The 12,259-nt window shown below is 46.0% G+C and overlaps 1 protein-coding gene across 3 annotated transcripts in view; it reads right to left on the bottom strand.

The window, feature by feature from the left end:
• The window catches only part of NAV2 (neuron navigator 2), a 288,936-nt gene that overhangs the window by 29,424 nt on the left and 247,253 nt on the right, over positions 1-12,259 (bottom strand). For all 3 annotated transcript variants that reach the window (XM_063095507.1, XM_063095508.1, XM_063095509.1), the window contains exons 28-31: positions 5,553-5,706; positions 4,221-4,383; positions 3,387-3,487; positions 1,170-1,265 (exon numbers count right to left, since the gene is read on the bottom strand). In XM_063095507.1, coding sequence (XP_062951577.1) covers positions 1,170-1,265; positions 3,387-3,487; positions 4,221-4,383; positions 5,553-5,706 — 514 coding nt within the window. The remainder of the gene's footprint in view (positions 1-1,169; positions 1,266-3,386; positions 3,488-4,220; positions 4,384-5,552; positions 5,707-12,259) is intronic.

Raw genomic sequence — 12,259 nt, 5'->3', positions numbered from 1 at the left:
TAGGTCAGTGAACGTGGGCTATGAGATGGCCACACGATGACTTAGGTAGAGTTCCAATAACACGCTTTGAGTGGTCTTATTTCTTCACTTACTCTGATGCCCCAGTATCTCTTTTTAGCCCAAACTGTTGCCTTTCTAATCCAAGGATGTCCCCAACTGTCCATCAGTAGAGAAAAGGTTTTGGCATAGGTAGTAGAACTAGTCTGTCCTAAGCCACTCATATTTCTTGCCATGTCACATTTCTACAGACTGGCCTGCCAAGATGGGGAACGATCTATGGTCAAAACACAAAATTTTCTCTGTATGAAGCCACCTAGATCTAGATGCTAGAAAGAGACTATATGTATTAGTTAAGTCAGACCAACTCAACTAGAGCAACATGGTCTACTTCTACAGCCATGACAGCAGGCAAGTGCCCCAACCCGAGCCTCACTTTTCTCGCCTTTAAATGGTAAAATAAGTGGCTTAGATGGTCTCTGGCACACACAAAAAATGTGGGCTATCATTGCTACCTAAGAGATATGATTAATAAATATTTATGGTCATTGACTTACTTAAGGACAATAGAAAAAATGGGCCAATAGTTTTCAAATCATCTTGTGTTCCAAAGTTCACTTTGGTACTCATTAGTTATTTCTCCTGTGGCAAATACCCCACCTAATGATGTGGTTAGGAAGAATAGAAAAATAATTGTGCCAACATCCTTGACACTGGCCACTGATCAGATGTTAATGTCAGTTATGATGGCACAGGATGCTAGGCAAGTGGGATCCAATACTCCCAAAATAAGGGATAGAAATCTGATGTCTTATCCTCAGCCACAGATCATATACTCCAAAGCACATTCGATAAGACAAAACTCTAAGGTGAAAAGAGAACTTGGACATTAGCAGTTCACCATGAGAGGACCAAATAATTGCTCAAATGGCTCTCACTAGTTGGCCAACTGTTGCCAAGGGCAGATGGAGAGTTTGGGCAATCACCAGTCTGATCTTACCATCATCCTTCTGTTCCTTGAGGGCCAAGGGACAAATCCCAGCAATGTAAGGACAAAGAGAATGGACAGTCCCAAGAAATCATCAAGTTCAGGACACAAACCTCCCTTCTCTCCCCAAGCCCAGACTCCCATGTCAGGTATATTGCCATAGTTGTCGCCTTGAAACACTTACTTTGAACAGCCGTCTAACTACCCCATCGAGCACATCCCACTTCGTCTTGCCACTAACTCCAATGCAGCCAATAAGAAAGAGGTGCGGTCTGGAATCCTAAGGGCAAGGAAACGTATGCAGGTGAAAAACAGGTGGATCTTTTCTGACACAGTTCAGCAGAGGACTTAGAACTCCACCAATGGTTTGAGAGGGAAATAAAAGTCCTATTCATTTCAATACCAGGTATAACTTCATGGAATACAATAGCCTTAAAACCTTTTCCTGCTCTACTGCTAAAACAGCAATCCCTGGGTCAGGAAGAGATCTCTCTCTGGAATCTGGAAACTTCTGCTAAGTTGTACCTCATACAATACGTGGATCACACATCTCTTGCCTGGAATACTCTCCCGCTTCTGTCTGCCATGTCTCCCTTTTCAAACCTTGCTTACAAACTCACCTCTTCCAGGAAGCCTTCAGCAATTAACCCCACCAGGCTCAGAGCTCACATTGCTTCAAAGGTTCTGTATATAACTTATATAATAATATATTTTATACTTGTTTATATTTAGTTTTAGGTATTTCTGTCATATTTGTATATCAGGTTTGCTTCCTTGCTAGATCTTAAACTTCCGAAGGACAGAATGTGTTTCCATTTTTAATGTTCTTCTTTTTTGCTTTTTAATAATACTTATTGCTTTTCTTCTAATTGTAATTTAAAACATGCTCAACTCAGAAAACTAGTAGAAGTCCAGAAAGATCACCAAAAAAATAATCTTTTTCGACTTCTTTTGTATCTCTGCCCACAGGGCTCTCTACATAGTAGGAGACACCTAATCAATCACATTGATTAAAGAACAGCTAATAGAACATTCTATTCTGTTAGGTTTTTAAATATGTGACATGCTCATAAGGATACAGAGTTAGGAGTGTGGTGGGGGCAGGGGGTAGATAGGGTGAGGGCTGCATCTGTTAAGCAAAATCAGCAAAGAAAAGAGCACCAGTCTTGTGGTGAGATGATCTGACTCCATCACTTGCTTTGTGGCCTTGAGTAAGTTAAGTGATGCTTGGGTGTTGGGATTCTCAATTGTAAAATGGAGATAACAACACTTGGTCGACCAACCTTGAGAAAATCGTAATTTCTGAAAGTGACTCGTAAACTTTTATAAAATGTGAGTTCTATCTGTTGATATTGATGATCACTAGAATAAAATCCATTCACAGGTATCACTTGCATTTATTATAAGAATGCTGTTAAGAATGAATTTCCCCTGACAGTCCATCACTCTACTAGCAAAGTTGTGAAATGAAGCTATTTATTGTACCTTTCTATGCTAGATGTTGCTAGATTTTGGCAGCTCTAAAATTCTGGGCTTCCCCCCTTCATAAGGCTGGTGAAGTCAGCCATAATGTGGAATCTCCTGGCAAAGAAAAGTCTGGCTGCTGATGCTCTGTTTTGGTGGGCACTGTGGGTTCCCTAGCTGTCTGAAACTACAATAACATATTGGCTAGAAATGCTAAAAAAAAAAAAAAAAAAAAAAAAAACTCAAGGGAACTTAAAATGGTGACTCATGAGGCCTTTTGCCACTTATTTGAGATGGTAATTCAGAGCATCATTGGGATTTAATCACTGACTAAAATTCAGCTTTCACTGTCAACTCCCACTCCACCCCAAAATAGTCACCGGCAGTGGTATAGACCCTGGAAGACAACAGAAACTGTACTCAGAAAACTCAGACTCCCCAGCTGAAGTGAGTTAGGACACCCCACCAACTCCACTTTCAGCTACCCATGTGTTTCCTGGACTTGACCACCTCCGTCCCTCAGTGTCTACCTTGTTGGCAGCCTCTGATGACCAAAGACTGGTGCTCTTGGTCAGCTTATTTCTGCACCTTACATGCTCAATGTGCTTAGCTGCCTTTGAAGTGCTTTGGGAACATATTAAATTCAGAAAAGCCATTTCTGATGGATGTTAGTGTTGAGTTAATTACATGAAAGCACACCATGGGATCACATTTAGTGCTCTTTACTAGACTTCCAAACACGAGAGAAAGGGCAGTGACGTTCACTCATTTTAATTGTGTCAACATGCTGCTGGGGACTGTGGTTAGTTAAGAAAAGCGTTAGTAGTATTTCCAAATCACCTTAAGCTGAGGTGATACGGTTTTGTGATTAAATTTCTAAGCTAGGTAGTTCTACCTGGGGAGGGACAGGCAGAGCAGGGAAAGGGATCCAACTAACCTCCTTCCACTTCATCTCCTCCTGAAAGCTGACAACTATCTTAACATGCCTGCCTCCTTCCTTCCGAGCCGAGCATTCACCAGTGTCATCCAGCAACATGTCTGCGAATGGAAAACATCAACAGCCTTAGGCACATGGGGACAGCAAAGCCAGCTTCCTGACACCCCTGCTGCTTGTTGGCACAGCAGCAGGACAAACCAGGTGTCGGGGTGCGGGGAAAGGGGGTGGGGAGTAGGGGAAGGGGTGAGGGCTGAATGGAGAATGCAACCACAGAAACCAATGGCAGACCAGCCAAGGAACCAGCAGGCGGCAATGCACCTTGCCGAATGGAAGTGCAAGGGGACGCTCAACCAAAACAACAGCAACAGCAGCATCATGGATAAAAAAGAAAAGCATCAGCCTCAATATGCTTACAAAGAAAACCCAGATTGTGTTCACTGATGACTGAGCCAGCCTGGAATCCATCCTGAAGGAAGGAGGATCATGGACTAAGCCATTGCCCCAGCTGGGACCTGCTACTATGGGGTTTGTATGCAGCATTCAGCTCGCAGGTCAGCCTCTTAAAATGGATCAAACAGAACACAGCATGGTGGGTGAGGGGATCCAAGCTCATGGCCTGGAGACTTTGGGCACTGGAGCAAAGCATGAGAGCAGTCTAACGGCTGGGCTTGTGTTGCAGCAGACACACACCCAGACACACACACACTCCAAGTGCACACACGCCTGTTGCCTCTCCATTTGATCTGCTGATCTGCTTATCCTGGGGTTCTCACTTGGAGACCAGAGTGCCGGCTGCAGGTCCAGTCCTTCCCTCATGTCTTGTGAGTCACTCACCCAGGCTGGTTGATTCAGTGAGGTTCAGGCTGTGCTGGGAGAGGCCCATGGACTGCCTTGGGGAGGCGGAGATGGACACCTGGGAGGGGGCCCGGCTGCAGCTACTGCCTTGAGACTCTGACTTTAGCCGGTCATTCTCAGCTTTCAGCTTCTCTATTTCACTCTGCAAAGCGTAAGGGTGAAGCTCACTTACTAGGTGGATGTAACATGAACAAGACTTTTCTCGAGGAAGGATCTCAAAACTTGCTACAGGAACCAGGTGTAAGTAACCAAGGCAAGTAACACCAGCAGAGAGATTCAGCAGTGTTTGCTGCCTTTGCTGTATACAAAAGACATGTCTGGCAGGGGAGGGTCCATCCTGTCAGAGAACTGGCCTTTGAAAATACCCGTTTCCCAGTCTGCTGCTTGAGTGTTAAGTGAAAAAGAGTCTTATAACCTAAGAGGTTTGTGAAACTCTGGGTTTGACAGGTTTCTTTACTCCAGGACTTCTCAGAGCCTTTAATGAGCTGCTACGCATTGTGAATCTGCGTGTGCAGTATTACCCAGCTGTATTTGATCAGAGCTCTCCTTTCGTAGAGCCTGTCACGGAATGAGTGTCTCAGAGAACCTCCTTTGGGAAATACTGCTCTCCAGTGTGGTTCCATTTAGAAGACCCCACAGGAGTCTTTCACTCTGTGAATATTTATGAAGAGCCTACTATGTGCAAAGCACTTGTGCAATGTACAGAGAAAGGAATGCAAAAAATAGCATCTTCACACTGTGGCAGAAGGTGGAAGGAGCTGTCAGAACAAATCTATAAGAATATTCAGATGTGGGCACTAACTCTTCCAGCTGCAGGACTGAGAAAGACTACAGAGGATGAGGCATCAAGCTGAGCCTTAAGGGAAGGGTCTGATTTGGATGTGCAGAAGGATGTGCAGTGGAAGAACAATATAAAACAGAAAGGCTCAGGGCATGGAAAGGGAGCTGTCAGTGTCTCCATCTGGCTGGTGAGTAGAGTCTGAAAAGTGAAGTTAGAGAGGGTGGCGTAGATTAAGAGTAATAAGGACCCTGTAGAAGGCCTTGAAGACCAGGTGAAGGAATCCACATTGCATGCAAGAGGCAATGGAAGGAGCCACTGAAAGTCTTACGCAAGGGAGAGGAATGGAGTCTTACTCTTTCAAAAGACCGTCTTTGAGCAATAGGTGGGAGGGACTGAAAAGAGAAAGAGGTTAGGAAAGCAGAAGTCTGCCACTGGATCTGCATCCTGATGTACCCTTGGGGCTTGGCAGCAGCCTCCTGGAGCTCCTTCCTAGACAACCTTTGGCTCAGCCCATGCTCCTGGGTTCTCACCTGCATCCTGTTCATGGCCTCCCGGAGCTGGTCCAGCTGGTGGGCAGAGCTGAGGGCTTCTAGGCGGATGTCCGTCAGCTTCATCTCCTTGTCTCTCAGCTCATTTCGGAGCTGCATGACTGTCTCAGCTTCACTATCCACGCACTCTGAAATTCTAGAGAAACAGGAATATTACTGACAAAAACAACTCTGGGTTCATCTAGTCTTAGTCCCCTACTGACCACTGGTGCATGTTATTCATCAGGTTTGCTCAGCAGTAACCATGTATACCCCCAGCTGTCTTGTGGTTCCTGGAGGTGACAATAGCAAAAGCACTTGAAATTCACCAATTTTATTATTTCTATACACTCTTTCTTTGCAGAGCTCCGACAATCAGAATGGCTTTGGTGCATCCTTCTGCAAAATTCCCATAATCTAGGGATAAGCAGGAGCTGGCAAAAGGGAGTAGTAACCTTTGGCATTTCAACCCCCCTCAGTGTGTGCACAGCTGGGACCCTATAATGATACACATGGCCCTTCAGTTCTAAACCTATTCAGAGAAGCAAGGCCAACTGTCTATTTTAAAGATTTAGAAACTCCAAGGTTAAACAGCTGAGGGGGGATTATTTGCCAAAAATGGGAAGAAACCTAAAGATATGAGTGAAAGGAGTTAGTGTTTTTGATCACATTCTAAAAACTCACTCCCTTAAAAGTGTCCTGAGAGATCAACCTTCTTTAGTTCCCCCATCCCCCACACTGCTTAATACCCTCATGGCAAGAAGAGAAACATCTTCAGAGTCAGAGTCCAGAGAGGACGATGTGACGTAGAATCCAACATTTTCTCTGAAATTTCTCCAGCCTGGCTATTTGTCTTCCTTTCTCACCTCAACTCCAGATCAAGGTGACTGTGGGATCCTGATAAGTACCTCTTTCTTTTCCTTTTTTCTTTTTTTTTTTTCCTGGTGGCTAGCTGGTCCGAGGATCTGAACCCCTGACCTTGGTATTATCAGCACCATGATCTAACCAAGTGAGCTAACTGGCCAGCCCCATCCCTCTTTCTTAAGAGGTGGTTCTCCTAGGCTGCACTCCTTACTTGATTAGTTAGCGTTGTTCTTCAGACACTTGGCAGCTCAGCACAAAGTGGAAGATCGTAAAAGTCACCATGAATTGCAATATTAAATAAGATAGTTCTATTTGAAAAAAAAAGTTCTGTGAATTTCAAAGATCACAGGATCTGGGGTATTGGGTGATCCAGAATAGAAAACTTTGACATTTCTCAGACTGAAGACAGAAAAGAAACCCCCCAAAACAACAACAAAAAACCCATAAATAAATAAATAAATAAATAGGAAAAAACCTCCAAGTTCGTAGTTACAAAGCTGAAGAGGATCATGTCTGAAGAGGTGGTGAGCATGTGGTCTCTGCAGAAACGGTCACGTGAGCTCACACTCCAAGACCAGAGCACTAGCTGTGGGGCTGAACAAAGCCTGACCTTTGAAACTGGGTGAGGGGGGAAATTGTAACTGACAAATGTATAAAATTTTAAAAGAGGGCAGGCCGGTTAGCTGAGTTGGTAAGAGTGGTGTTGTTAACACCAAGGTCAAGGGTTTACATACCCTTACTGGCCAGCCACCAAGAAAATAAAAATAAGTAAAAGAGACATAATTGTAGAAAGACAAGAAAAATTTAACACTTGAACAGCCAACTCTTTCTGACCAGCACCTGAACTGCTTTGATTGGAGAGATACAGAGTAAAACTACCTCCTATTTTTAAAAGTTGTCAGTAACCAAGGAAGCTTCTCAGCTTCAATATCTTCTTGAAAAATCCAAGGAACTCCTGAAAATGTTATAATTATTCCCATTTCCTACCTATGAGGAACTGAAGCCAACAGATTTGGTACGAAAAGGGCTAGAGAGAGAGAAATGTCTTTAGAATTCAGACCATCCTTTCTGTCCCAGCTCTCTGAGTTTTGAATAGCCTGTGGTTTGTAAGGTTTAACTGCAGAGATCTGCTTTTTTTGGTTTGGAAGGTTTGCAGGGGAGCTTGCAAAAACCGGTTCTTTCTCGATAGGACTATGGTTTCCTGGTTTAAATGGAGTGTAAAGTATGAACAGAATTCCACAGTGACACTCTGGTCTTAGCCAAGCCATACCATACACAGATGTTGAAGGCTCCAATTCATTGCAGAGAACAGACTGTTGTGGTTCACACTGTGTCAGACTGGTCTGTCCAGCTCTCCATGGCAAGGCACTTAGCTCAAGTCTCCTTCACATGGCCTGTACCTTTTCTCTAGAAAGGTCTCTCAGCAAGCGAGATAATATTTCCTCGGCATCCACTTTGTGCAATATACCACCTGGGTTACTTTGCAAAGCGTGGCTAAACAATGACTTTACAAAGGGAACCAAACTAAAATAAAGTTTGTGTTGGGAGTACAAGGTCCTCCTGTGCTCGTTCAATATTGACTAGCTCTCACAAATGGTGAGGCCACATGGGACGGATATCCTACAACATGGAGATGATGCTGAAAACAAGTACTTTTGCAGAAGCCATGACTAAGTTTTAGTTCCTAACCCTACTGCCCAAGACAGAGCTTTCTCCCTTGGTCCCTTCCGTGACTAGATTTATGCTATGTCACCAATAATTTTATTGAACTTAATGGATTAGCCTCTGCTCGGCTTCTGGTTCCTCCAGGATCAGGGTTTTTCTCTGCTTCATTTCTAGTGTCTGAGTGCCTTGACCAACATAACAGGTGCTCAGCAAATGCTTACTGAATACACGAACAACTGGGCTAGGTATCTGAAATATATTATCTTACTTACTTTGCACACTACTAACTCCATGAAGAGGTTCTGTAATTATCTCCATTTTTAAAATGGGGAAGCCGAGGTACAGACACATTAGCATGCCCAAGGTCACCTACTTAAAAAATGACAGGGGAAGGATCAAAGCTGGTAGGTCTGTTTAACTCAAGAGCCCATGCCCCTTAACTGTATCCAGTAGGTGCTCAATACATGCTTGTCCACTTCATGGATCACTTACTGAAGCTACCTGATGTACATTTTTTTCCTACTCAGTCCCTAACCCATTATTCCAGCCTATTCCTGCTGTCTTGTCCAGAGGCAGGGCTGGTGGCATAACCTAATTTTAAACTCCTCGAGTGTGGGAAACGTTGCCTTCCCACAGTGACCATTCCTTTCGCCCACGGGGTGGGGAATTTTCAAAGTCTAACCCCTCTGCCTTTGGGTTCTTCTTTGAACTCCTTCTCACATCTAGATTTGCACATTCTTACAAACCCTTCAAGGTTGGAAATAAGCATTTGCTCTCAGCCCACCCTTTGGAAAACTAGACCAAAAACAAACATCTCCAGTGTCCACGGATGCTGTGGAATGTAAGAAAAGGGCTGGGGAGCGGACCGTCTGCCCCACCCAATCCCTGTGGGGAAAGTGGTTTGGAAGGAGAGCTCCCGCTACGCCCCGTACTGCTGACTGCACCATCTCCAACCACTCTCTCCTCGTCTTACTTGGCCGCCCAGCAGCAGCTGGCCCAGTTCCTACTCCCTCCTCCAAAGAGTTTCGTCTCTCTGCTCCTGGGTTTCCTCCCACCTCGCTGGCTGCTCTCCTTTCTCTTCCTGACCTACAAATATCAGAGTGTGCCCAGAGCCCAGTCCTGGCTCCTCTGCTCGTCTTCACCTCCATTCAACCCCTTGGAGAACCCCTCCAGTTTTCCAGCTTTCCATACCACCAATGAGCCCATGTCTCCCAAACCCTGCCTCCAGGAACTCCAGGCTGGGCAGCTTCTCCATATGGGCATCTCCTGGGCAACTCAATATGGCCAAACCTGGGCTCCTGATCCCTACCCTGCTTCCATCTGTGTCTCTCACCAGCCCCAGGTACTCAAATTGCAAAACTAGGAACACCCAAGGATTATTCTCTCTTTCCCTCACACTCCACATCTGACTCATCACCATGTGCGTCAACTTTTCTTCCAGCCCTAAACCCATCCAGGACCCACCACTACCATCAGTCACTCCACCAAACGTTTCAGTGCCTGGAAAGCCAACAGAGTACCTACCTCCATGGAGCTTACACTGTGGATTTGGGGTAGGGGTGGGGGACAGAGAACAAATAGCCAAGAAAAGTCTGAATGTTGGATATCAGGTGGCAATGCAAGGGTACTTCAGAAAGTTCGTATTATCTTTTAATTGTTTTTCCAGGAACTTTATGAGGTACTCTCGTATGTGCGATAGTAAAAAATAAAGTAGGAGCAAGGGGACGATAAGGGGTGCCAGCTGGTGGTGGGGTGTTATTTCATGCAAGGTGGACAGGCCAGGCCTACTGATAAGATAACACTGAGCACAGAACAGAAGGAAGTGAATATTGAGAGGAAGAGCACAGCAAGCAGAGAGCACACGAGAGGGAAGGCCCTGAGCTGGGGAGTGTGACCAGAGTGTTCAGAGAACAGCCAGTGGGCCAGGGTGGCATGGGCCAGGGGAGGTGCTATCAGCCTCTCTGTGAACTCTCTCTCTTCCTGCAATTTTGCTCCATGTTCCTTATCCACAGAACAGACAGTGATCTTTGCAAAACACCAATTCAGATTATCTCACATTTCTACTTGAAACTCTCCCACTCTGCATGAAATCAGATGCAAACTCACTTTGACTTCAAAGCCTTACATGTTCCAGGCCCTGCTTTTCTCTGTGGCCTCTTTTCTCACCACCCTCCCGCTGCCCATCACACAGCAGCTGCGCTGGCCTGCACTCTCTTTCTCAGACACATCAAGCTTGTTTCACATTAGGTTCCCATGCTAGTTATCTCATGGGTCAGGGAGGCTGCCACATGTACACCAGAGCCCATTTCCTTCTCCTCTTTTCCCCTTGCAGCTGGTACAGCCCTGAGCCCTCATCAATGGACTGTGGGAAGAGATGACCTGAGCATCTTCCAGGCCTGGTCCATAAAACCCTCCCGCAGGATCCTGTGTGCTCTGTCCCCTCCCCCTCCTGCCGGCTGGACATGGAGCACTGAGCAGGGGACTCGGACCTTGTGGGGTAGCAGAAGCCTCGGTGCCTCCATCACTGCATGGCAGGCCGCCTAGTGACCAGGAATATCTGCACTGGATTTGGAGGTAGTCAGAAATAAAAAGCCATATGCAAAGCCAGTGAGCTTTGGGACTGAGTTTGTTACAGCAGCTAGTGTTACTGACCATAACTAACCCTGTGGTTCCTGCTGTTGCAGGGATTGCAGCTGAAATGTCACCTCCTCAGAGTGGCTTTCCTGACCACCCCATCTAAAGTTGCTGCCAAGGTACTCCGTGTGCCAGCACTACTTTAACTCACAGCATCAACCCTTAGTACTACCTGATTTTTCTAGTTTATTCAGGATTTGTTTAATGTTTATTCCCCTCAGCCCTTGCATATAGAGAATAGGAACTTTATCTGTCTCAAACACTGTTGTAACCAGAGCCAAGAATAGTGCCTGCCACAAAGCAGAGGCTCAGGAGTGCAGTGAACCATACTGTGTTATGTCCCCAGCAGTTCCCAGTGTCCCCAGGGGTGGGAATCTGGCTGTCATCCTCTTTAGTCTCTTTGGCACACCCAGACTAGTGCTCTGCTCACACAGGCCCAAGCTCTGGAGGCAAGAGCTGGTCAGGAATGGCTTGGGATGGTGGGTGGGGACCCAGGTGTCAGCTCAGAAAGTGGCACCACTGGCCTCCTGCAGTGTGAGAAAGGCTGCCCAAACCAGTAGGGCTGAGACCATGGTCTGCCAGGCCTAGAATTAAAGAAGAAGACCTCTAGTTCTTCTAGTTAAATCAATAAATAAGGCATAGATGATGAGTTCATTTGTCTTCTGATCAGCGAACAACTGAGTTGGCTGCTTTGGGATGATGGCATGCCTAAGACCTGTCCATCATTTCCTTCTTAAGCACCCTGTGGATCAAATAGGACACATGCACTCAGCCCTTCATCTGCTCCTTCACCCAAGACAATGCATGGCACTGGGCCGGGCAGTGCACAGACACGCTGAAGCCCAGCTCTTCAGTGCTCCTCTTCCTTCTCCTGCTCAGGTTTAATCCTCCTCCATGACGCAAGTCCACATCCCTGTGGCCACCTTCCTACTGGGCTGCTCCCCAAGAAAAGAAGAGCTAAAAATCCAAGTGGAATGGAGGCCCTAACATAACAAGGCCATGTTTCACTAGTGGGTGGGGTTGCTTAAAAACCACACTCCATGTCCTCTTTTCCAGGCAATTGGTGTCTATAAAGACCTGGCCTCTGGATAGGCTGGTCTTCTCACCTGCACCCATTGGGTGAGCCACTTGGGCAGGGCCTTGGGACTTGTGCAGGCTGCCATCTTCAGTGGGCTGGCTGGGAAGTGGACTTAGGGTGGGCTCTGCAGATGCAGCCTCCTGACAATGAAGGAGGAAGGAACAGGAAGAAATAGGCCCTTAATACACAGTACCTAACTTGGCCATCCCAAGAATCCAGTGAACTAGATATAATTAACCCCATTTTTACCAATGAGTAAACTGAGGTTAACACAACCAGTCTTCTCGTTCTAATGCTAACTCAGTAGCTATTCTGACTCCAGCCCCAGCTCCCCTCTTCTCTCAGGCACTGTCTCATCTCCCTGATGACTGTCCTTAAGACTACCTATGCTTCAGTTCCCCTTCTTTAATTTTAGGCCTGGCAGACCATGGGCTCAAATTGCCTCTACTGGGCAGAGCAGCCTTTCTCA

The sequence above is a fragment of the Cynocephalus volans genome, chromosome 4 (assembly GCF_027409185.1).
Source record: "Cynocephalus volans isolate mCynVol1 chromosome 4, mCynVol1.pri, whole genome shotgun sequence".
Classification (NCBI taxonomy): domain Eukaryota; kingdom Metazoa; phylum Chordata; class Mammalia; order Dermoptera; family Cynocephalidae; genus Cynocephalus; species Cynocephalus volans.
The sequence above is the reverse complement of the archived record's forward strand: the minus strand, read 5'-3'. Positions and strand labels throughout refer to the sequence as shown.